Source organism: Arvicanthis niloticus, chromosome 7 (assembly GCF_011762505.2).
Source record: "Arvicanthis niloticus isolate mArvNil1 chromosome 7, mArvNil1.pat.X, whole genome shotgun sequence".
NCBI lineage: Eukaryota > Metazoa > Chordata > Mammalia > Rodentia > Muridae > Arvicanthis > Arvicanthis niloticus.
The window spans coordinates 68,354,714-68,380,868 of NC_047664.1; the positions used below are offsets into that span (position 1 = coordinate 68,354,714).

A 26,155-nucleotide genomic window follows, 5' to 3' on the forward strand; every position below is an offset into this window, starting at 1 on the left:
ACCAGAGAAACAAGACAAGAGAACATTTCCAAGTTTAGGACCTACAGAGTCATAGAAAAGTCAGTGTCAAAACAGAACTCTCACCTAAGAGGAGATTAAAGAGAGAGTTTATTCTTAAGTCAAATATGAGTGGCCATGGCCCAGGAATGGTCCAATGTGGTGACAGTTTGACGAAGTTTTTATAGAAACAGAACAAAGAAAATTCAAGGAACCTCCCAAATGCATCGATTTTCTGTTGCTGTGATCAAACACCCTGACCAAGGTGGTTTACAGAGGAAATGGTTTATTTGGGTTTATGGTTGCAGGGGGTTGAGTAGATCCTGGTGTGAATGCAGCAGGGATGGCAACTGGAAGCAGAAGCTGAGAGCTCTCATCTTGAATGGCAAGCACAACACAGAGAGTGAACTGGAAACAGCATGAGCTGTTAAATTTTCAAAGCCCAACTTCGATGACATACTTCTACTAAAGCCACACTCCTGAAACCTCCTCCAAAACAGTGTCACCAACTGGGGACCAAGTGTTCAAATGCATGAGCCTGTGAGCACCATTCTCATCCAACCCATAAGTGGGTGAAGGCAAACTGGGAGGAAACTCTGCTATAGGCCTCAAATGCTCTCTAAAGACATTCTTAGTTTTTGCTAGGTTGGAAGCCAGGGATATGTCCCTACATCCCAGAGGATTTACCCAATGGCCACAGATATGTCATGTCAGCCACAGAGGAAGGCAGTAAATGGCATTTAAGAGGCTAGAGATACCCTAACATGATTTGGCTCTAGACTTGCAACATTCTAGCCTCTCCAAAGCATCAAGGTTCTAATCAGTTAATCAGCTCTGTAGAATGTTCTGTGGAAGGTGTGGCTCTTTCCAAAAGTTTTAGTTCATAGAAACCACACTCACTGCCCTGTTGCTGAGCACAGCGAAGTCTGGGAACAGTAGAGTAAGCATTTTTACCTGTCACCCTGTGCTTCTGCTGGCCAGAACTTGGGTCCTGAAGCCAGTCTACCCATAAGACTAATGTAGGAGGAGCAGCTTGCACTAGTCCACCCATGGCGATCTTTGAAGAGTAACTAAAGATGCCAAGAGTGCTACCACCTAGACCTGGAGAGGTTTGTGGATGGTGATGAAGGAGTTTTCACTCAGAGCTACCATCCATGTTGTGGCCATTAAAAATACAAAAGCTCTGCACTTTCAGCCTTTGAAATGTTAAGCAGGTCATTTCTCTTTAGTGTGGGCATTTTGTACTATATTTTCTTCATTATGTTTTGAATATGGAATGCCCCCCATAGATGATGAGTTTGAATGCTTGGTCTTCCTCTGATGGTGCTGTTTTAGAAGATTGTAGAATCTTTGCAGCCTAGCTGGAGGAAGTGGGTTACAGTGGAGGAGGTAGCCCTGATGTTGAACCTGGCTCCACTTCCTGTCCCATCTCTGCCTTCGGTTCTACCCAGGTATAAGGAAGCAGCCTCACACTCTTGCCATCAGGAATGGGACCATGGGGGTGGAAAGCTGAAAGAGCAGGAGTCTGTGCTCACTGGGTGACGTCGGGGCTTTAGTTTCTTTAAGCAACCAGACGGAGATGAATGAGAATGGTACATCAGCAAAGATGAGAGACAGGAGAGAGAAAAGATGGATACCTCTAGCCAGCATGTAGAATAAGAAATGAGCAGCATCAGAATCCCCTCCCCCAGGCTTCTCTGACTTCGCTTTACACTGGAACCCTGCAGAGCTACCCTAATTTACAGGTAGGACTATCATGAATACAGGGCATGCATTCTTTCTAATTCCAATCAACATGTTCTTTGTCTAGGCAGCTCACCTTCCTCTGTTGTTTTGGCTAAGAGCCTGTAAATGCCTAAGTGATGTGAGCTCTTTGCAGAGAGTTTCATAAAAGGTCTGGGATCAGAGTGTGATAAAGCTGCGAGCATCTGATAGTGACATGTGTCACACTATCAGAGATAAGAACCAGATACTATACTGTTTTCTTGGGGATGTAAGGGTGGTTCAGTCCATGAAGAAGCTGCCCTGGGATGGAATGGTAGCTTCAGCTGTCAAGACTGCCTGGAGTAACTCCGCGGGGGGGGGGGTGAGGGGGTGTTTCTGCCCACACCACCTTCTACCATGACTTTATCTTTAGACAGAGCTCTATGGAATTTCACCTAGCTTGCCAGATTATACCCTTCTGCGTATTTTTGTACTGGCCACTTTGCTTAGATAGTTTTTGTATGTTTTGGTGTATTTTCAGAGGAACCCAATGAGCCCCAAAAGGGCTGTGGGATGGAGGTAGCTGTAAATTGCTTATTCTCATAAAGTGACCTCATTAAGTGACTGGGTTTGACCAATGCAAGATACTATTTTGGTATATCAAATAATCCCCCTCCCTTTTAAACCAAAGAGTCACTCAGGAGTTTCTTTCAAGTTTCTCCTTTATCTTTTCATTGTGAAGGCTTTCAAAAGTTATGAGAAAGCTGTAATAAAGTGTAGGTGCCTATCTATCATGCACCAAGGCGTGCTCATTTTGCCACGCTTACATCACTTCTTCACGTTGACATGCCTCCTCTTGCACTAGCCATCTGAAAGGGAGATACGGACATCATGAAACTCAGTTCCTAAATTACCATGTGTGCACCATCTAAGTACAAGGACATTCTCCTGGAAGACCTTTAGCCGTGCCCAACGCTGTGTGAGAGAACACAGTGGACACTCAGTGCAGTCCGCTGTTCGCCTGGCATTTGACTGCTCGTGAAACTAGGCCAAAAGCCAATTATGACGATGACATGGTCAACGCCCCTCTGTGTCACCATGTACCTGGCTGCTCTCTCCTGGGGGCTGCCAGCTAGCAGCAGGGTGAAGGCATTTGCATTTTACTTTCTAGCTTCTCTTATCCAGTTTTCGAGCAAAATCTGGGCAAGATGTATTGAGTCCCTTACAGACTTGCTCATCTGTGAGTAATGAACTTTGGCTGGCAGAGCTTGGGAACTAGAATATCGCTTATTTTGCAAACAATAACCTTGACTACTGTACTGATGTCATTTCCTCCTGCATCTCCAGTTTGCAGTGTCTCTTTCCTCTGGCAGCCCGTTTAGGACTCTCCAGGCAGAAACAGTGGGTTTCTCTGTGGCTTCTAAAGACTGCTTTTAACCTTACTCTAATAGTATCAGAGAACGCCTTCCCTGCTGTGTAACTACATCTGTTGCTTACACTGGACCCCAGCTTTTTGAAAATGCTTTGATAAATAGCCTTGTAGTCCCCTCAGTGGGTACTGGCTAGGCACACAATGCTTGCTCTAAGCACTTGTTGAAATTGAGACCCAGTAGTAAAATCAATGCCTAGGGCATCAGTAACAACCCTTCTCTCTCTCTCTCTCTCTCTCTCTCTCTCTCTCTCTCTCTCTCTCTCTCTCTCATCCTCTCCCCACACACACTTTATACAAAGAACATATTCCTGAATATCCATACAGTGAAGGACAGAAACATCGCTCTCTTAAAGTTTCAGACTCTTTGCTGGGATCTCTGTCTTTCTAGGAGGCAACGAGCTACATGGATGAGTTTTATTTTGCTAACACATTCTCATGGAATGCCAAGTTTGAGTATGGGAGTCTACAAATAAGTGACCGATAAAGAATGTCTCAGTGGATTTTCCCCCCTCTTCTTCTGTTGCCGAAATAATCTTCTGAAGATAAGAAATCTGCTGGCCCACCCTTGTTTATGCTGTTCCTGATAAATGAGCTGCTTGCTCTAAGAAGGAGGGCTTGTCTTGGATTCCTGTCATGATTTCAGCATGCAATGTGGTGTGCACAGATGGGACTAGTCCTCTAGGGCGGATGGGAGTTGATGGTGTAGCTCTTTGTGGAGGACTTCTTATCATGTGGGGGCCTTGTGAGACACTGTCCATGTATAGCACAACACAGAGTTTAGGCACTGAGGGCCACAAGCAGGACATGTGAGAAATAATCTTCAAAGACTTTATGATGTGCTTATAGAGTAATCTCTCTCTCTTTCTCTTTCTCTCTTTCTTCCCCCTCCCCACACCCCACAATGTAGTGAGGCTGGAGTGCAAATCAGTGTCTCAATAAATGTAGACATGAATAAGATTTAATCTCCAGGGTTTAATAAAAGGTCAAAAGGAGAGATATTATCATGGTTTGATAAACAGTTATTAGAGAGATGATCTACCAGTTGGATTTTACTTCATATAGGCCAAGGGAAACGACAATCATTTTTATGTCATCTGGTTTTGTTGGCTTGTTTGTTTTGTTTTCTTCTTTCTTTATATTTCCACAATACTTCTGGTCACAAAAGCAACCAATTCTCTAACATCAGCCAGGTGTCCCATAACTTAACTTACTCTTAAAGATGATTTTTTAATTTTTTTTTTAAAAATTTATGTGCATGATTGTTTTTCCTGCATGTGTGTATATGTACACATGTATGCCACTGGAGGTCAGGAAAAGGCATTAGATTTACTGAAATTGAAGTTATAGATAGTTGTGAGCCACCATGTGAGTGTTAGGAACTGAATTTACATTCTCTGCAAGAGTGATAAAGACTCTTTATCACTGGGCCATCTCTCCAGTCCCTCTGACTCTTGACACTAGCGCAGAGCGCACAATTTAAGGGTTCAGTGCCACAGGACCTAGCCAAGTGAGTCTCACAGGCTGTCCATAGCAGCTGTCTCACTCAGCTACAAATTGGAGGCACTCACAATCTCCTTTCTTGGGTTTTTTATGAATTGCTAAGCTGGCTTGAAGGATTCAGGGGGAATGCCTTACTTACATATACTAGTTTATCATAAGAGCTACTAAGGATGAGCTGGGATGGAGAAATGTTTTGGCCAAAGTGTGAAGCAACAGGCATGGAGATGTACCCTCTCTGAGCAAATCACCCTACCGTCTCACAGCCAGCGATGCAGACTCACTTGTGCTTTAGAGACTTTTTATGACCGGTTTATCTCATGGCCCTGCATGGTTAACTCCCCTTCCCTGTGGATGGGAGTCAGACTGGAAGTTTCAGACTTCTGATCAGGCTTGGTCTTGCTTCTGATCGGTTTCTATTGAGGGGCCCGAGGGTCACCACTCATAACAAGAGATAATGTTGTCCCCCAGGGTATTCCATCAAGAGTTCTGCATCAGGGACCAGAATCAAAGACCAGATATCAGAGCAAGCAAGCCCTATTACTAGGGAAGTTATACAAGTTTAAGGAGATGTATGCCAGGAACCAGGAGTAAAGATTTAAGAGAAGGTTTTGTTATAAGCCACAGCATCATGGCATCCATTCTAGGAAGAGCAGCAGGAGGAAAGGTTTGGAGTTAGAGAAGCCGTGCTTGGTAAATACAGAGGAGAGCAGAGTACCAGTTGGTAGGGGAGGAGATAGTTCTTTCTGTTCATTCAGTGCAACATTAAAAAATATTTTTATTTTATTTTATGCATATGGGTGTCTTGTACCACTGGTGTAAAGTCCCAAAAGAGGCAAGAAGAGGGCTTCAGATGCCCTGGCACTGGGGTTATAGAGAGTGATGAGCCACTCTGTGGATGCTAGGACTTGATCCCATGTTCTCTGGAAGAACATCCAGTGTTTTTAAACCAATGATCTATCTTTCTAGCCCCCGAATGAAGCATTTTAAGAACACACTTAGAAAATGTGATGTCTCTCTTAATGACAGCCCACTAAACAGTGAAATCAGACAATCAGCGAGGGAGACAATCAGATCCAGTCTCTGAATCATAATTCCATGTGATAGATAAGCCTCGGGTTGCCTTGAGGATGCACGGTTTAGACAGAGAGTTTAAGAAAGTCTAGAAACTCTTTTTTACTGCCAGAGGAGATGAGGTAGAAAAGAAACATGCTCTAGATGACAGGAAGCCATACCTTCAGCAGGAAGAAGAATGCATATGCGGAGAACTGTGCATAGACATGTTGGGCTCAAACATGGGAGGCAAAGATTTGGAAGTCTGAGCTCCAGAGCAGAAGTGAGACTATTGGTGAAATCATCAGGATAGAGTGTACTGATGGATAAAAAGACCTTTTTTAAAAAAGCTAATATATCTGTTGCAAATGACAGACCACAAGGCTGGATTCTTGACACAACTTTGCAGAACCCCCCTGATTTTACCTGGTTTGTGGGGACATTGTACAGGGTGTCATCAGCAGATTGGGAATCAGAAGAATCCCTTGGGCACTTTGCAGTTTTACTTGTAGCCTTCTTCCCCTTTGGTGGCATGTCTACTACACGAGGGTGTGAATCCTAAACCTTGTGATTGCAATGGCATAGAAAAGGAATTAAATGAGAGTCTTAGGAACAAGTACCAGAGCAGGGAGGTTAATGGAGGATGACAATGGTGTGGTGCCTTTTTTTTTTTTTTTTTAAAGCTAATATATCTGTTTCAAATGACAGACCACAAGGCTGGATTTTGACACAGCCTTGCAGAAGCCCCCCTGCAAGGTCAGGGTCCTTTGTGGGGAAGTGTTATGTCAGTTTGGACAGGTCTTAGGGACTGAGGACTTGGAGCTTAGGAGGGTGATAGTGGATTTGACCTACTCAAATCAGACCGGAGAGCCTTGGTTAGATGTCGTGGGTAAGCTGTGAGCCTTGAGGGTCTCAGAGAAAGAACACACCAAGAGAGAGGAGCAAAGTCTGGAGGAGTTTCTCTCTTGTTCCAGAGAGAGGAAAAAGATGCAAACAAAAGAGCTATCAGATTGCTGAGAAGAAACCAGGAACTTGTGATGCCATGGAAACCTAGGTTGCTAAGGAGACTCTTACGAAGCTAGAACAGCCTCCTGTGTTCCCAAGAACATGCACAGATCAGGCTGAGGTAGCCATGCCCCAGAAGCAGATGCCAGAGGCCTTTGTCAGTGAATGACATCAAATAATCATGTCCCTACCTGGCCAGGCTAGGTTTGCCTCCTGTGTTTCATCTTCTCAGCAGGCTACCGTGAAAGACCTTACATAATGTGAGCAACACAGGCAAGGCTTTCCTGAGCTCCTGAGAAGGAAGCGGGGTTGCTGTGACATGGTGGCTTGTGAATGGGCTGACCCTACAGTTATAAACCAAGATGGCACACCCACAGAGGATGGGTAGTAGATGCGACACAGAAACAAGTGGCATTTGGGACTGCCCTTCCCTGAAAACTGGGATGCACACTCATCCTAGGCATTGGCCACTGGTTTCATACTGTTGGTTTTAGACTATCATTGCTTTGTTTGAGATCTCTGACCCACCTCTAAGTAGTCACAGTGACCTGAGCAGGTGAACAGCCTGGACTTCCCAAGCCCTCTGTCCAGCTGGCCACATGGACGATGATGGAGCTCACTGTATCTTTAGGCTTTGTCTGAACATTTTCCACCAACCCAGATTCTCAGTCAAATCTTAGCACACTTGGGCCCCTTTGCTGTCACCCACGCTGGTCCTAGCAGGCTGGTGAGAACTTGATAGGCCTTCTGTGTAGATTTCCCTCCTTTCACTGCCAAATCACAGTTGGCCCCATTGACTTGGCCTGTCTCCAGCTTTTGGGGCACCAAGACTCATTAAGCCTTCGAGTTCAAGTGAGGACAGTTTGAGCTGCTCTCTCCCCTCCCCCTAAGATCTCTAGTGAAAAACTGCTTTTTTTTTGTTTGAAGATTGGCCTCACTTAGGTGGGGACTAAGGCAAAGACTGAGTATCTCAGTGGCCTGTAGAGGAAAAAAAAAAAAGCCCACACTTGGAAACCATGTCAGGCCAGTGTGCAGGACTCTCGCGGTGAGCAGAATGGGCCTCTGGTTCTCCAGAAATCAATAGCCCCTTGGCACAGTCCATCCTTTCAAACCATTCTTTCAGCATCGGTTACAAAGTCTTCTTGGGGAGCTCTTTTGAGCATGCCAGCATCTTGAAACATGCTCGCCCTCATTCATCTTTGTAACATTTTTCCCAGTTTAAAGAGATGCTTTCCGTATCCCAACTGTTCTTGTCCTCGTTGAGACTTTGAAATAACACAGATCTTGGATCTTGTGTGGAGCTGCTCTTGATGCTTCTCACAAATGTGTTTGAAATTTATTTTAGGATAATTATCATTCAATAACTACTTCCCTGTCCAGTCTGGGGTGGTTTCTCCCACCTTGTCAATCCCATGCCTTGATAGAGGCAAGACTTCTGTTGACTTAAAAGAGTTTAATCTCTTGACTTCTGGAGAGATTTCATATACAAAAATGAGAAAGATCAATTGGCTTAGAAACAGACAGGGAACTGCGGGTTTAAATACAGGCTGCGGTGTGGCAGAAGGAGACTGGTCTGCTGTTTTGCCTCCTAGGGGGAGTCCTGTGCTAGATTAGGCTTTGCAAGCATTTGAGAGGATTTAGTAGCTCCCTAATTGAAGTTCTTTAATAATTCACTTTTTTTGATGGCCTCTCACGGGCTGTCAAGCTGGGTGGGCTGGCTTCCCACAACGAAGTGTGGAAATGTCCTGTTTCCACCATTTTTCCTCTCAGTGTTTTCTTTGGTTACCCACAGGAGAAGGCCCTTTCTTAGATAGCCTACCAAGGGCCTGCTTTATGAATGATTTCTTTTAAAGTTAACTGTAAAAGTAGACTTCCTTCTTTTTATTAGCGCAAACAAAGAGTGAAGGAGATGGAAAAAAAATTGAGGCCAGTGGGTGTGGTTAGCACTGGTGCCCACTTTTCCTTAAGTTCTTGTAGATTATTCTGGAAGGCTAATTTTATGGTGGAAGGAGTTTGTTTACCTCATGCCAGGTGGGAAGGAAAACATGAATTCATCAGGCCTTATCCTTCCTTCAGGACATGATTGCACTTCCATTGACAGGTGTCCCTGACTGTCTGTTTCCACAGAGTTTGCCAGTGCTGTCCCTGAGTGCTGGTCCCAGAATATGAGCTGTTGTTCCTGCTACTGGCTCTGTGCCTCCCCATTCTGTACTTGCTATGCTTCATTCCAACCCCTGGAATGATCTCCTTTCTGGCCAGTTTTGTCTTTAAGTCCTAAACACACAAACCACATTGGGCACCTTTCTCTCCACTAACTACCTGATTGCTATATCCTGCATTCAGTGCTTTGTATGGACATGGCTATGGCCACCTACAGTATACATGGAAATGCTCATTTCAAGCGTTCTGTCCCACATTTTTGGTTTGAAAGGTATTTTGGCTGTGCCTAGATTTAGTAATTAGTCTCACACATGACAGTACATGTGATAATTATATATATTTTTAGATTATATATTCCTCAAAGTAGTGACAGTGATTGTTAGTCAGCTCTCCATTACTGTAATAAATTATCTAAGACAACAATCTTTTAAAATAATAAAGGTTTCTGCTCACAGTTTCAGGGGTTTCAGTCCCTGGTTGGTTGCCAACTGAAAAATGGACATCATGGCAAGTGAGCAAGGTAGAAGGAACCTGTTTATCCCTAGGATGGAGGGAAGTGGGCCAGGGGGCATTGGAGAGGCTAGAATGCCAATACTCTTCAGGGCACACCCATAGTGACCACAAGTCTCCTTATAACCTCTACTTCTTAGGCTCCACCAGCATCAAATAGTGTCAGGCTGGGGACTAAGCATTTAGCACACAGGCCTTTGGGGGACATTTTAGACCCATCTTTGTTTGCCCAGGCAAACAAAGTACAGGGCAGGCATATAATATGCTTTTCGAGGGATCGTGTGAGAGGGAAATTTATTCCAAAGTCAGTGTATTTATAGCTAACATAATATAATAATATAACTAATTGGTAATTGCATATTAGATCTGATCTATCTTATTCCAAAATAAATTCTAGAGCTAAATTTAAAACCTAAACTATAAAACTGTCAGAAAACAGGATTAACTGGGTTAAACGACAGGTGGTTTTTGTTTTTCTTTTTACATGTAACATCAAAATTACAGCCATAAGAGAAAAAAATTAGGTGAACTAGATTCTACCAAAATTAGTTTTGTTGTTGTTATTTTGAGATATAGGCTTGTTATATAGCCTGGGTTGGCCTTGAACACATTTTAACCTACCCAGTGAGAAAATATGTGAAAGGATAAGGGACCTATCTCTAGAATATGTAAAGAACCCTTATTATTCCATAACAAAAAGATGAGCAACCAAATCTAAAATGGACAAAAGATATAAATAGACATTTCTCCTAAATAGCTACACACATGGGCAGTTAGTTCATGAGAAGACGCTTACTGTCCTTAGCAGTTACACCCCTGAGGACATGCCCAAGGTGTTGAGGACCGCACTGCCCCATGCTTTGGGGCTAGGTGCTCTGGTCAAGAGAGAGAGTGGGGATGGAGGGGCAAGAGATTCGAAGAGTGGAGACAAACCAGAGTGTGTAGTCAAGTCTGGTTACTCCTTTATTTCCCCTATTCTCTCTATTACAAGAAAATCCTGGGTATTTATAAACACAAGCAGGAGAACACAGGTGAAGACATTTTACCACATGCACCATGCAGCTGGGGTCACTAAACAGCAAAACAAGCTATGTGGGATAAACAAGATGTTTGTCAGAGTGTGCTTCAGCTGTTGTAGGCTATTGAAAAACAAGTCTCTATCAGGGTATATGGTTCCAGATGGCTGCAAAGTTGATAGCTGCTTTCTAGCCACTTTCTGCTTAAAGTCAGCTCCCAACACCAAGGGACACGAAAGGCAGATCTAAAAAAAGTCATTTGCAAATGCTTCCAACAGCATTATTCAAAATGGCCCAATGGGAAAAATACCCAAATGCCCAACAAAAGTGGGTATCCTATCCACGCAGTGCATGATGGTCTGATTTCATGGAGGAATGATGTATTGACACATGGCACAGTGTGGATGAACACAGTGAGGGACAGTAGTCACAAGGACCACATCCTATGAGCCCTTTAGATGAAATACCCCAAAGAGGGAAATCTATAGAGACAGAGAGTAGATTAGTGCTCTCCTACGGCAAGGGGTTGTGGGTGAGTAAGAGAAAAGAAGCAAATGGTTAGGGTTTCTTTCTAAGAGAAAAAGGATTAAAATTAGTTTTAGGGATAGCTACATTATCTTAACAGCTGTGCAAGAAGTTTAATTTTAGACTTTTAATGGTTTGACTCTATATGAAATCTGCTTCATTAATAACACATACTAATTTAACACATTAAATTTATTTTATTTCAAGAAGTCTGAAAACTCATCTAGATGTACTTCTGATGTCATTCTATTTCTTTCTGGGTGTTGAGTATATGACATGCTAATGTTCCATTAATATTATACAACTTTATTGATGGCATTGTACTGTAGGTTGATTATATTATATTATTATATAAGAAGTTCTTGTTCAGATATAGTGTATTCCCTCAGGCTTGTGTAGTCTTGTGTATATAGCACAAGTAACAAGGACTCAACACATCTGATGTCCCTCGCCCCCCCCCCACCAGAGCTCTTGAATACAGTCTCTCCACTTTTGGGGCACAGCCCATAAGGCAGAAGGACAAGTGCTGTGTAATGGGAGCTGGCCCTGGTGTCTTTCTGCTCACTCTTGTCCCATTGATTTGCCTCATGACACATCACAGAGAAAGAATTCAGGGACGTTGCTGCCTCCTTTGGAGACAGCCAACCTCTCTGACTGTCCTTTGGAGAAATTGGTATGGACACTGCTCTTCCCACCCCTCTCCCACAAATCATCAGCCATGCCATGACATGATAGCTGCTAAGAATGACCGGAGTGTCTAGCAGATATCCCTGCTGTAATGTGGTTGCTTGGACTCAATTTTATTCTTGGTTCTCAGAGCATGATTTAGCTATGGTCACCACTGCAAAGTTATGAATGGAGAGCCACTGTAGTCTGTTGTAGTTTCCAAGGTGGTGTTTAAGGCTTTCCTAACATTAACAGTTTCCTAACATTAACAATTATTTATCAATTCACTGGGTGAACAATCACTAAGGCCCTACTGTGACTAGCCTTTATATTCCAGCTAAGATTGCAGAGAAGATGGACTTTTTTCCTAATTAATTAGATTTTTTTGTGATTTGGGATAAGTACAGAGGCCAAAAGAATATCCATAAATATTGGGATCAGGTAATGGAGGGTGATAGTCTCTACCTAGAGAATGTGTCAATGAAGAGAAAGATTTGAGACGTACTGTAAAGGCAGAATAGGTTTCTTAGCCTGCAAAGAACTTGGGGCACAGCTCTGATGAAGACAGGTTAAACAGAAAACTGCAGGTCTATGAAAGTTCTGAGTCACAGGAAGGGTCTTTGCATGCTGTAGGCAGGGGACTATTGCATGTACAAGGTAAGGCAGACTGGAGATGTGAGGTTGTATCAGAGCAGTTTGTGGTGGGGCTTGAGCCGAGAGTGAGGGGGTTTCAGTAGTGATGTTCCCCTCTCACCGACAGAGGAGACATGTGCAGGCTTCCTACACCTGCCCCCCTCTGTTCACTCTGTTCAAGTTTCTGCTATGTACTTCCCATTTCCCACATTCTTGGCTGTATTAGTCATTTAAAATGTGGGTTACGTCCCCAAAGAGTTTAGTGTTCTCTTGTTCTCTGTGGCCCTCCCATCATCCGAGTCTGTGGCAGCTCGGCTGTAGAACCCAGTCCCATGGGTGTGTCAGGGCTGTGTAGGGGGTGTGTATGGAAATAATATGCCGAATGAACAGGAAGTGAGTTCACAAATCTAACTGGTCACAACACAGCAGCATCTCTCCTTTCTAAAATGGGAAGGTCTTCTGCAGCCCCAATACCCTCCCCCAGCTCCCCTCCTTCTCAGAAAACCAAGCAAGGTGAGGCTATGAAAGCTTGAAGAGTTAAATCTCAGCTAGCCTTTGGCAGAAAGCAGGACTGGTGCTTTGGCACCTCATTTAGAGCCCCAACCTAGCTGTGTTTGTCCTCAGAGCCCTTACTGCCTTCCCTTGTGGGCATCCTCCCTTCCTTCCTCCCTTTCCCAGCTTCTCTGATGCCTTCTGTGCTGTCCAGAGACAACACCCATGTAGAGAACTCAAATGAGCTCATTTGCTCTTTCTGGTCTTTATCTCCCCAGCCTATTGCTAACCTAGGCTGGATGCCTAGCAGGAGAATGGAGCCAATGGTTGATGAATCAGACTTCCACCTGTGGGAGGCAGGGTGGAAACTGGGAAACTGGCTTGGAGGAAATGATAATGCTATGTACACTGTGAGGGGAAGCTATATATAGGTATATATATATATATCCATCCTATGGATATATATGGATATATATATCCATCCTATGCCTCTTCTTGCATTGTAACTAGCTGGTGTTTTTGTTCTCATTTTCAGAGCGGGGAAATGTAGGCTCCTGGATGTTGATTACTTAAATAGCCTTAACTGTGAGTTAGAGTTGGGATTTGAATGCAGACCTTTGTTTCTGGTGATGCCTATTACTCTTGGGATTTTGAGGGCTTTTGGTTCTGAGGATCCCTTATGGCAGGAAGAGTACCAGAGGCCTAGAGATGACTACTTACTCACCTTGGTATGGGCACAAAAGCCTTTTGAGTTGGAGCACAGTGGTTTCACTCTGAGGTTTTGCTCCACCCTCCTGACAGTGAGCATGGCAAGAACTGAGCTTTTTGCTTTGCAAAAGAAACACTAATTGCAGTCATCAATGCATAATTACTACATAGCACAACGGTGATTACATGTATCATTGCCTGTGTCGATGGAACATTAATACTCACTTTGTTTAAGCTACCCTGAAGTCTGTTCCTACGTTGCCAGTTTTCACAGTTCATTGATCATGTGTGCCATCTCAAATTGGTAGCTTATAAAAAGCAGAAGGGACCTTGAGAGGAAGTTTTGGTGGCAGAGGCAGCTTTGGGAATGAAGGTTTGATTACTAGGTAAAGGCATTTGGATGGTGTATTAGTTTGGTTCTCTGTTGCTGTACTAAAACACTGACCGACAATCACTTCGGGAAGAAAGAGTTTATTTGGCTTACAGGTCACAGTCCATCACTGAGGGAAGCCAAGGGACTCAGTCGAGAACTCAGAGGAAGGAATGAGAGCAGGCGCCATGAAGGAACACTGCTTCCTTGCTAAGCTTGCATTTTTATACACCTCACTTGTCCAGGGGAATGGTACTGTTCATGGTGAGCTGTGGTCTTCCAGGTGAATCATCAATCAAGAAAGCAAAGTACCTCCCTCTCCCCGAAACGTGCCCACAGGCCAATCTGATGGAGGCCATTCTTCAACTGAGCTTTCTTCTTCTCAGGTGACTCCAGTTTTTGTCAAGTTTATAAAAAATGCAACTCAGAGGGTAGGTATCCTATAACATGGGAAAACCAAGGAGTCATTTGGAAGAAGGAATAGTCTGGGCTAAAGCCGGAGTTTTAGAAGCATGGGTTTCATGTGCCTTTTAGTGTGGGGGCAGGAAATTATTTGTTGGAATGCAAAACAATGGAAGTATGAGGAGTACTATAAATGAGACATCTGTAGCACCATCCCCTCACCCAAGGCCAGCATGGAACAAGGGATAGAAAGATTGTAAGAGCTGGAGGTCAGGGTGGACTGGAGTTCTGTACATGACAGGGCTGCTGCACGCATGAACTTACAGCAGATGTGGTTGCCTGCGAAAGACCAAGCCAGTCAACCTTCTAGCATGGAGTGGGAGGAGCATGGAGTGGGAGGGGCTTATGAGACTCCACCCCTATCTGAGGAGCTACTGACAGCGATGGCGTCTCAGGGAGGAAGAGTCACTTTACTTTAAGGGTGTGGTCCCTAGTAGGTTAGCATGTCCAGTGGACAGTCCCACAGCTATGAGTATTTGGAAAAGACCAGGTGGGTTATTTTTAAAATAAAAAAAATTAAGGAAAACATAAGGTTGGGAGGGGGCAGGAAGGCAGGGGTAGATCTGAGAAGACTTAGGATGTGCAGCGCTGTTGTGTTAATGTGATCAGGACCCGTTGTATGAAATGCTCAAAAGGTTAATAAAATATTTTTAAAATAAAGGATGATAGGAAAGGATCCTGTCTGGGTTTAAAAAGTAGAGTTTGTGACCCCAGCTCTGTCAGTGTGAGCTCTGACCTCTGACATGTGCCTTGACCTTGATGAGGGACTTTCCTTATCTTGATCATTTTATGTGGGCCCTTCTCATGCCCAGATTCCATAACTTGCAGACATCGAGAACGGCCATGTGAAGGAAGCGCGCCAAGAGCTTGAAAATGCAATTCATCAAATGGGAGCTGCAGGAAAAACGCTCTCTACTCCTTCCTTCAGTTGTAGATTATACGATATAAAGATCCAGGGGAACACGTGCTGCGTTCATGTTTGAGGACAGGATTTTCTTGAGTGTAATTTAGCACATAGGTCTCATCTTCATCAGGCAAGTTCCCCCAGTGAGAGTTAATGTTACAGTTATAAGTAATAAGCACTATGCCACCGTGGCTTAAGGTTATGGAAATGTGATTCCATTTGTGCAGCTTGAGTTTGGTGTTAGAGAAGGGCAGAGGTGAAGTCAGCTAGAAGCAATGGGTGGAGGGGAGAGGGAGGGAAGAATTGCCTGTAAGAGGTAGGCCTAGAGTTGGGTGGGCTCTATTACTTCTGCCTAAGCCCTATTGTCCAAAAGTCCATTCCATTCCTGTAGTGAATAAGAAAGGAGGCTGCAGAATGTGGCTTAGTCTGCCTGGAAGAAAAAGAAGGCAAGTTTAGAGAGTTAGTGGACAGACTCTAGCATAGGAATTCTGTCAGAATAAGAGCTCAACTTCAGGGGTCCAGTTCCAACTTCCTGGTTTCCAAGCGGACAGAGACCTTTCCAAAGCTCCTGTGATGTTCTTGGGTGTGCTCAAGGTAGGTAGCTTAACTGTGATCTACCTGTCTGTCACCCACTCTGGACAAAACACAGCACCCTAAATACATTGGTTGCTGTTAACGATGGCAACTTGTACTCTCAGTTTTCTACTCACCTCCTTGGTCAGGTTTTGCTTCCCCCACCCCCTTTTTTTTAGACATTTTTTCCCCAAATCTCAAGAGCTTGTAAATGTTCCTGGCTCTGCCAACACAACTCTGAAAAGCAAACTTTATATGACATCTGTAACTGGTTTATGGTCAAGGTTTCGTAGATCACGTGCTTAGGTTTGAAACCAGATGCCATGGTAGATTAAAGGGAAGCACCTTCATTCAGGGTTCACATTCAAACCCAGAAAATTGTCAAGGAAACCATGTAGAAAAACACTCTTGAGCCAAATGAAAGGGGACACAAAAATGGGCCATTTTGTCATCAGAGTTCCCTGTCGCAGCTGTACAAACCAAGGTAATGAGAGGCTGACGTAATCTATTGTTGTAAGGCACAAAGTGACTTCCCACGAGAAGCATGGACTTCCCATTCTGGTGTTGTCTGTAGCTGCCCTCTCCCAAACTCTAGGATAACTACAAAAACTAGATTACTGGAATGAATGATTTGTAAAGTTCAATACTCCTGGAATTCCCAGTCCCATCTTACTTCTCACGTTCCTCTTACCGTCCAAATGCAATCTGTCTGGTGGCCCAGTTCACCACGTCTGGACAGAATCTGTACAGCACTACACAGTTCTGTTACTCTTCCAGAGCTCATGTACCAAGAAACAGAAGTTCTTTCTCCAAGGCCAAGGACTGGGGGCAGGTTTTAGTTTGTTTGGTCTTTGTTTTTGTTTTTGTGGTAGGTATAAAAAAAAGCACCTTCACTTTGTATTTATAAATACAAAGAAATGCTTAAGCAATGGCTGGGATTCCTGTGTGGGAATACTGCACACAGAGAGGCAGAATGTTATTAAAGGCAGTCTATGGTATCATTCCTGGTTCAGTGTTTTTTTTTTTTTTTAAGGAGTTCAACAGTTTGTTACTCTTTATGCATTGTATTTCCTGGACTACATGCTACACATGTTTTTAACACATGGTGGCTGTTCATAGGTAGTGTGACAGTGAAGTGTATCTGAGCACAGTCCTTGACTTCCTCTGGCTCTTACTTCATCCACCCGTGAGCATACACTATGTGGTAGAGCCCTGGGTCTTCCCTAATTTCCTTTGCGTCCCACATCTGGTTTCACAGTCAGCATCATGGATGCTCAACAGAGTCTCATTGAGTACATTAAGAGTGGAATGACTTTCTTGACATATATGTCATAATGTGTGTCTTATTTAGGGTTCTTATTGCTGTGATGAAATAGCATGACCAAAAGCAATTTGGGTAGGAAAAGCAATTTATTTTGCTTTTTCCTATGTATCACAGTTCCACATCAAAGGCAGCATGAACTCAAACAGAGTGGGAACCTGGAGGCAGGAGCTGATGCAGAGGCTGTGGGGAGTACTGTTTACTTACTGGCTTGCTCCTCCTGCCTTGCCCAGCCTACTTTCTTATAGCATACAGGATCACCAGCTGAGGGATGCCCTCACCCACAATGGGATGGGTTCCCATTTCAGTCACTAGTTAAGAAAATGCAAGCTTGCTTACAGCCTGATGGTATGGTGGCACTTTTCTCAAATGAGGCTCCCTCCCCTTAGATCGGCTTTAGTTTGTGTCACATGGATATAAAACTGTCAGTTTAGAATATGAATTTAGGGGGCTGGAGAGATGGCCCAGCGGTTAAGAGCACTGACTGCTCTTCCAGAGGTCCTGAGTTCAGATCCCAGCAACCACACGGTGGCTCACAACCATCTGTAATGGGATCTGATGCCCTCTTCTGGTGTGTCTGAAGACAGCTACAGAGTACTTTCATATAATAAATAAATTAAAAAGGCTGGAGCGAGCAGGGTCAGAGCAAGAGAGGGAAGGAAAAAAAAAGAATATGAACTTAGATGAGGTGGCTTAAGTTAGGAAGTACATTTTCTTTACTTATCTTCAGTGCTTTTTTTTCTTTTGCAAAATTGGGGATTGTCCAAAATGGTAGTTTTTCTTACTCATAATTTTTTCTCCAGACAAACACTACAAGCCAGGCAGTATATATCTATTGATATGACTTGTTTCTCTGAGGTTTTTATCCAAAGACAGCTGATGAGAAAAAATAAGTAAGACTCATTTTTAGGTTTTGGCAGCTGGTTAATGGGAAATTGAAGTTAAACAACTCGGACGCACTTACTACAGAGGGACACGCTCAGTTTACTGAGTAAAGAAGCAGGCCAGCTGCATTTATCACAGCTCATGACGATCGTTAGCTAAAAGCGCAGGCTCGTCCCCATTTTATTAAGGGGAAACTATAACCTCTGTCGAGTGGCTTCCCAGTAACTCGTAGTTGATAAATGTGGGATTTGCCTGTCAAGACCCAGATTGCTGACTGCCAAGGTCACTGCCACCCCATGCTCTTCATGGGGTGCTATAATTCATATGTATGATTTAAAAAATATGATTTCTATAGAACACATCAATTTATATGTATGGTTGCTGAGTAATTTTTATAGTTATTCACAGATGTTTTAAAAAAATATAAAGTGGGTAACCTCAATCTCAAATTTAAAGTGCTTCCTTTTGAATTAAAAAAAGAAAAAAAAAAGTCTTGATTCGGCACCTGGATCTAGATTGTGCACTGTGGTCCTCGAGTGATGGGTCAATCTCCTCATTGTGCTGAGCTCCTGAGATCCCCCTGAATGTACCAACCGGACTCTTCCATCAAAGCCTCTCTGTTGGCTACTCAGTCTGCTTGGAACTGCAGCTCTCTCAGTGGCTAAGACCTTTGTATCATTCAACTGTTTTTTCTTAAATGTTACCTTTTAAGAGTGTAGCCTTCTGACGGTCAGTGAAGTGTCAGGCACATGACTGGTCACATGACTGGTTACTGGCTGCTCTTCTAGTGCTCATGATTATCTGAAAATTCCTTTTGTTTGTTTACTTCTTTTTCCTGCCCCAACCGTCTCTACTTTCTCATGTATATCACGATTATTCATTTCAAGGGACAAAGCCTCCCCCCCACCCCCCCCCGCTTGTTTGTGTCTAGAATAGCATACGCAGCAACCATTTGACGAAGGGCTGTTGGATAAGTAGCTATAAGAAAGTAGTTCCTTCTAATTGGTCCTTTTATCTCATTATTTGTGTGTGTGTGTTCCTGGTTTTATAATATGGGTTTATTTATCCTAGACGACATGGGATGATATAATGCTTTCATATTTTTATTGTGCAAAATTATACCAATTTTCAAGAAAGAAAGACAAAAATGAGACAAAATTTCAGTTTATAGACAAGGCTAGCCTGGTCCATAGTTATCCTGCCTCAGTCTTGAAGGTGCCGAGATTACAGGTAGCACCCTCATACCCATCCTAGGAATATTTTTTGATAAGTACCAGACCCAGAGAGCAAACTACCTGCAAGGCTATCTAGCTGAAAGCTCTGGAAAGTATAGCCCACAGGTGGGACACTGGTCCAGTGCTCCCCAGGGAGAAGACATTCTGCCATGTATGGAATTTCTGCACATGATGTCATAGACTATCCATAGGCAGAGCAGAAATGTGATATGTCTTCCTCTTATCCTTGCACAGATAGTTGCTACAGATCTCACTCATGACATATATATTCATTTATATATATATATGTGTGTGTGTGTGTGTGTGTGTATGTGTGTGTGTATTTGTGTATATGTATATGGGTATATATATGGGTACATGTGTCTATATAAGGATATATATGTATATCCATATATATATGGATATATATATATATACACACACATATATAATACACACACAAACATATAATCCTAATGCTGAGATTAAAGGCATGTGCCACCATGACCAGCCCTTATCACACATCTTAATACTGTTCTTTGTTGTGCTTTAAAGCTGTCTTTTTCCAAAACATCAGACTGTAGCATAAGCAACCATCCCAAAGAGTGAAGGCTGTCCTGGCCATGTTGACAACCATGTTTCTTGGGATGTCTTCACATTGGACTGAGGCTTAGTATTTCACACTAAAGAATATACATGTGACCTCTATCTTGAGATAGGGTTTTCTGAGTGATAATGCCCCTCGGAAGAGACATCAATATGAAATATCACCATGGTCCTCTTTTAACAGCATGTTTCACATGCTGTTTAGTTTACATAGGAGGACAATCATAGTTCAAAGTAAAATTATAGATGAAATTCTTCCTTTTAGCTGTTGTGTGTCTCATTTGTTTGCTAATACACAGAAATTTTTCCGCCATTAAGGCAAGGCAAAATACAGGATAAAATCCAGGTGCTGCACATTTTAACATCCTGATTTCAAGGTTATCTTTTGCTGCTGTGTACTGTAAATTCTGTACAGAACTAGGAGACTGTTTACATGGAAAATCACGGCTACGCAATCTTGAAAATATCCTGAATGTGGGAGAGAGCAATGTGCCATTCTTTGTAGTTTTTAGTGAAATCTTTTTAGAGTGATTGTAGCTTTCTGTCATTCATGTGATTATGGTAAAGCATTATAGTTTGCATTATCCCTTTACGTTTTTGACATCTTTATGAAACATGGAAGTGTCTGTTGTCAGAAGAGTCTATGAAGACTAAACATAATGATGAGTATATAAAAGATGACAAATAGAGCCAACATTACTACAAATATCAACGAGTCCCTTAGATACAAAAGGCAAAAGGAACCCTTTTTTTTTAAAAAAAAAATATGATGTGTTTGAGTGCTCTACCTGCATGTCTACCTGTGTGCTAGAAGAGGGCATGGGATCCCGTTACAGATGGTTGTGAGCAACTGTGTGGTTGCTGAGAATTGAACTTGGGACCTCTCAAAGAGAGGTGCTCTTAACTGCTGAGTCATCTCTCCAGTCCCAAAAGGTCCCTTTTGAAAATAATTGTTGTCAATCTATTATGAAGGAGAGGGTTTTTCATTAGTCAGCAACGTGGCTTAAAACCTAGTAGCAATACTATTTCATTTGCTTTTTTTAACAGCTAAAGTTATTAAACAAATAAAATGCCGACAGTTCACTTGAAATGGATAAAAACTTAACACAAAACACAGAGAAGTGTGTGCAGAGAATGTATGGGCTGGGCTGTGTGCTAGCCTCTCACATTTTCATCTCTTTAAATCCACATAGACACTACAACCACAACTGATATCATTATATTCGGGTGTTATAACCTCAACTGGCCTCATCATGAATCTGTATTACTGCTGATAAAACAGAGGGTACAGACTTTTGTTTGTAACACCACTAGAAAAGGACAAAACTGTGTGTGGTATTCAGGTAATCCTCAGACCAAATGCTCCCCCAGCCCCTCATCAGCTCTCCGGTCTTCTCTGTGCTTATTAAGAAGGATATAGTGTCTATATGTATTGGTAAGACATGCTCTCCAAGGTGTGTTGTCCACCCTCCACGACAGTCAGTCCTCTCTGTTCATAGGCTTTTTATCCATGGATTCAGCCAACCACAGTCAAAAATACTTAGGGCAGAGTCATATCTCCATTGAACATGTACAGGCTCTTTTCTCTTGTCATTATTCCCTCTGTGAACTAAATGTCTGTCACCTGCCCACTCTGACCATTACGTGCTGAACCAGTGAGTGGGGTTTGTAATGAAATATTCTGAGATCTACCATTGAGCTTTCTTTTGGCACAACACCAGAGTGTCCTGTTGCACTGCTGCAGGCTGTCTCCTATATGTCTGTGTGGAGTGGTGTCAGAATACTTCAAAGAGTCTCTGTTTGTGACCTGGAGAAGCTCTCAGGTGTGGGGCCTTGACTATTTGCTATGGTCTTGGATTGCAGGAAGTAAAACAGAAGTCAGCAAATCTTTTCTATAAAGAGCCACAGAGGGGAAATCCGCACACTCTGTAGGTCGTATGTTCTGCCTCTGACTGCGGCTGCTGTGGCTGTAGGGCAGGAGGAGCTGCAGATATTCATAAACCAATGGGCTTGGTTGCGGCTGTGTGCCAGGAACATTTTATTTACAAAACAGGTGTTGAACACTCTTGGCCCATGGGTTTGTTGCCTGTTGATCCTTAAATTATAAATAACTTCTAGTTTCTCTCTATGTGAGTAAAGATTTGCTACAGTAAATCATCTAGCTGTATCATCCTTGAAAAATTACTCCCATCCTATGACCCCTTACTTCTAATTATTCCTTATAAGCGTCCTCTTTTGCAAAGACCACACTCTCCCTCTTCCCTGATGCTGGCCACATTTCCATTTTACAGCTTGCTTGCGTTCTTACTTTTCTTCCCTCTCAACTTACATTTGCTGTAGACCGCAGCTCGGCTACTCTTGCATTTCCTTGCCTATATTTCCATTTTTACATATGTTTTAAGCTTTCCCTAAAAAATCTTTTGCTTGTGTAATTTTTTTTTTTGTACCTAGGGAATCGTGGCCAAACTCGTTTCAGATCTTCAGGATGCGATTGGTTAACCTCTTACAAAACCCACTCTTCCATTTTTAAATGAAGCTCAACCACATTTAACAAGCCACTCTCCTCAAAGGGCAAATAGGGTCTGGAGACGGAATTTGTCTTGGCAAGTCATTTACAAAAATCAGTGTTGGTCTCTGAACCTAGTCCATCCCGGGAGAGCTCTTTGCCTTAGCCAAAAGAACTGGAAACACACCTTACCTGCCTTGGGTTGCAATACATGTCTCTGATTCTAGATTATTCTCTCCTAGCCTCCAGTCTACCTCACATCTTTGTCTGTTCCCATGAAGCACCTCTCAGTCTCCCCACTTTGTCCTCTCCAAACTTGAAGACTTCACCTGTGGTCAACAAAGTTGAGGTTGGCAAAGCTTGTTACTCACACACATAGGGGCTGATAGATGTTTTGGATGTACGGCAAGAACGGCAAGTTCTACACTCACTCCTTTTCCTCTCCAGCGATTCAGCCCCAGCCCTGGATGCAGGTGATTTGTGTAATCCATCTTCCTTTACATCTCACTTGACATTCTGCCTTTTTCATGACAGGTTGCTGAATGCTATAAAGCCAGGACTTGTTAAAAAGATCAATAGATTGCCTACCCCCATTGCAGGATTGGTGAGTATCCATAATTGAGATTTATTTTTCAATGTTCTTTTGCTCTAACCTAAGGGTCACGGCAGGGCCATTTATCACAGTTCTCTCTGGCAATATGTATTCTTCTGGAATGAGAATGCATGGACTCCACTGAGCTAAGAGGTTCCTCGAACATGAAAAATTCCAGCCATGTCCAAATGGCACCTTCATCATTGTTTGTATTGTTCCCAAGAGTGATAAGTCCTCCAGTCTTAAAGAGGTAAATTTGCTTTGGGGTAAGAGGCTGATAATTCAGTTGACCTCAGGAAGGAATGTGATTTTAATTACATTTCCCCTTCTCAGTGCTTCACTGCCTCCTCCTTCAGTGGAGGAGGCAGGAGACAGAGAGCTTTCAAGAGGAAACATCACCTTCATAATAAGTTGTTTCTTTCAGTGTTAGAACTCTGTGTTGGTTTAACTAGTCCAACACTGTCTAGTTGTAAGTGAACTCTTCTCAGGACTTATGGCACACCAAAGTTAACCAATGTTATCTGGGGAACTCTGAAAATATGACCCCAACCCTTCCAAGTCCACTTGTGGGATCTGTAGAACTTGAGTGTTCACATCAGATCAGAAAGAATATTTTTTTCATGTATTGATATATTTTATAATTCTTGGCAATTAATAGTAGCCACTTAATTACCACTACCCTTTTGCAAAGAAGGGAACATATAGAACAGAAAAATGACCAAATCTTTATTCTCAAAGAAGCTACACACACACACACACACACACACACACACACACACACACACACACACGGATGTGTGGCCTGGTAATGATTTGCTGACTGTTTCCTTGATTAAGCCTTCTCTGCCTGTGTTTTTGCACGAAAACAATGAGAAAAATGTCAAGAATTTAGGCTGGCTCCTGCACAGGCCTTGCTGATTGTTTTAAAGTTTCTTAGTTCTATCATGATGACTGGTGAAAATCAGATGTGACAAGAAGCTATTGTGCTTGAAGCCTCTGGGGGTCCTGGTGGGAAGGCATGGTATCAGCAAGTTGGATAAACTGGATTCTTTCATTGGGAATTGCTATTTCTGTGGATGCATTTTTTTCCTCTATCAATTGATAGAGAATTGGAGATTAGACATTAAAATTCCATCTAGTATTGTTCGTCAGAAAGCATGTAGCCAGTTAAGCTAATATGTAAGGAAGGGGTAGATACATACACTTAAGAAGAATGGTTTTAAATAATTTATGAAGCAAATAATATATGGGTATGATTAATATATCACATATGTTAGTATGTACATACATCCATTATTTTAGAACTTTTTATTAAAGCCATCTCTTCCAGATGTTGAAGCTATAGTTTTTATGACTGATCTGTTCTGTGTCTGTTTGGCCTTAAGCCCGGGGCAGCCTCTGACCTTGCTGACCTTGAAGCTTTGGGGTTTAGTGTCCCAGGAGCAAGTTGAAGCACAAAGTGAAGGAGGCCCCAGGCAAAGGTCATGAGCCGCCTACAGTTCTGTACACAGTAGTTAAAGGGACAGGGAATTGGATACCTTCATTGCAAATGTGACTCATGAGTCATTTTAGTACAATTAGAGGTTTGAGTACTTGCATTTATTTTGTTATTTCCTCTTTCTTGGGGGGGGCGGGTATGTGTAGTGTGTGCTATATGAATGAATGCTTATGAATTGTTGTGCATACCCACATGAGGAGGCCAGAATAGGACTTTGGGTGTCTTTTTTATTCCTGTTTGTATTGTTGCTTTGAAGCAGGGTGTCCACTGAACCTGGAGCACGCTGGTGTTTAGAGGTGTGAGCAGACCCTTGCTTGGCTTTTTATGTGAGTGCTACAGATTTGAAGTCAAGTGTTTGTGCTTGCAGAGCAAACACTCTGATCCTTTGCGCCCCCCCCTCCCCCAAGTCCTATTTTGCTATCATTTACCGTAGATCAAATGCCATTCTTTGCAAGTCAGTCAATTTGATGGAGGCAAAGGGACTTTAGCCGCTCTCCTGCCCATGTTATTTGGTTTCTATTTCTCCTCCTCTTTTCCCCCATGTTCTGGTCTTTTTAGCTGATATTTCCATGCTTGTTTTTTATTTTTTTCTCGCTTACATCTTTTTTTTTACTAAATTATTATCTTCTGACCATATTTAGTATTTTCATGTTAAATAGTAAGTAAATTAGCTTGTGGTAGTTGAGCATTTAGAGAATGCTTTCCTAAATGCACTTACTGCCCCATTGGTTAATGGTTTCCGTCTCTAAAAACTGTGGCCAAATCTTGCTTTTCAATTACCTTCAGATTAGCATTTCCAAAGGCTCAAGTAAAACTGAAGTCCTGACAGGAAAAAGAACTACAACTTCCTCTTTACCAATACGTTAATATACATTTAAATGCTCTCTTCATATGGGTACATAGGTTACCTTCTTTCTATTCTCACATGCTAGACTGACTTTCTGACCTCAGCTCTCCATAGCTTTGACCAACGCTTTCCTTACCAGGTGCTCTCTTCTCCCCTAGCCTAGACAAGGACAGACAGTTTCAGCCAGATGTTCTTCTGTCTGTTAGACAGCTCCAGCCAAGTATCTTCTATTCATCTGAGGGGCTCCTGTCTGAAAGCACTCTCATCTCTCAAGTGTAACATATCCAAATCAGAGTTCAGTGAGCAGTTCCTCCCACTTGGAACCATGTGGCAGTTGTAGGAACCAAAGCTATGCTGGGGAGTAATTTGGCAACTTTGTCCAGTCTATCTATCTGCTTCTCTGCATTGCCACTGCCCTAGAGCAAGCTATCCCTGTCTCCTGCCTGGATAATTACCATCAACTCCATGTTCCTCAAGCACTGTTCACTCCCAGACAGGATGCCATTTCTCAAAATACTTCTTGTGCATATGATGCTGTCTTTCTACTCTTTTTTTTTTTTTTTGACAAAATCCTGTTTATTTATCAAGATTTAACATAAAACTACCTGTGTGAAGCCAGGTGGTGGTGGCACAAACCTTTAATCCAAGAATTCAGGAGGCAGAGGCAGGTGGATGTCTATGAGTTATTATCATGAAATAAATAAAGCCATTCCCACAGAGGATTCACTAAACTCAACCCAAGGTTTTGTGAACACCGAGCATTTAAAGCCAAGCATGTCTACCATTTAGAGCTCCTCCATCCACCAGAAAGGAATTTTGAAATCGAGTCCACTATCACGACAAAAACAGAACTACCTGTGAACACTGGGGTGTGGGCAGTCTGTTGATACCATTCTTTACAGAATATACATAACATCCTCTGACATAGGAGAAAATGGGTTAAAGTATGAGAAACATAAACATCAACTTTGTTTAAATA

At 42.7% G+C, this 26,155-nt stretch overlaps 1 protein-coding gene across 17 annotated transcripts in view; it reads left to right on the forward strand.

Moving 5' to 3' along the window:
- The window catches only part of Limch1 (LIM and calponin homology domains 1), a 296,994-nt gene that overhangs the window by 112,874 nt on the left and 157,965 nt on the right, over nucleotides 1-26,155 (forward strand). For all 17 annotated transcript variants that reach the window (XM_076938610.1, XM_076938595.1, XM_076938598.1 and 14 more), the window contains exon 3: nucleotides 22,774-22,843. In XM_076938610.1, coding sequence (XP_076794725.1) covers nucleotides 22,774-22,843 — 70 coding nt within the window. The remainder of the gene's footprint in view (nucleotides 1-22,773; nucleotides 22,844-26,155) is intronic.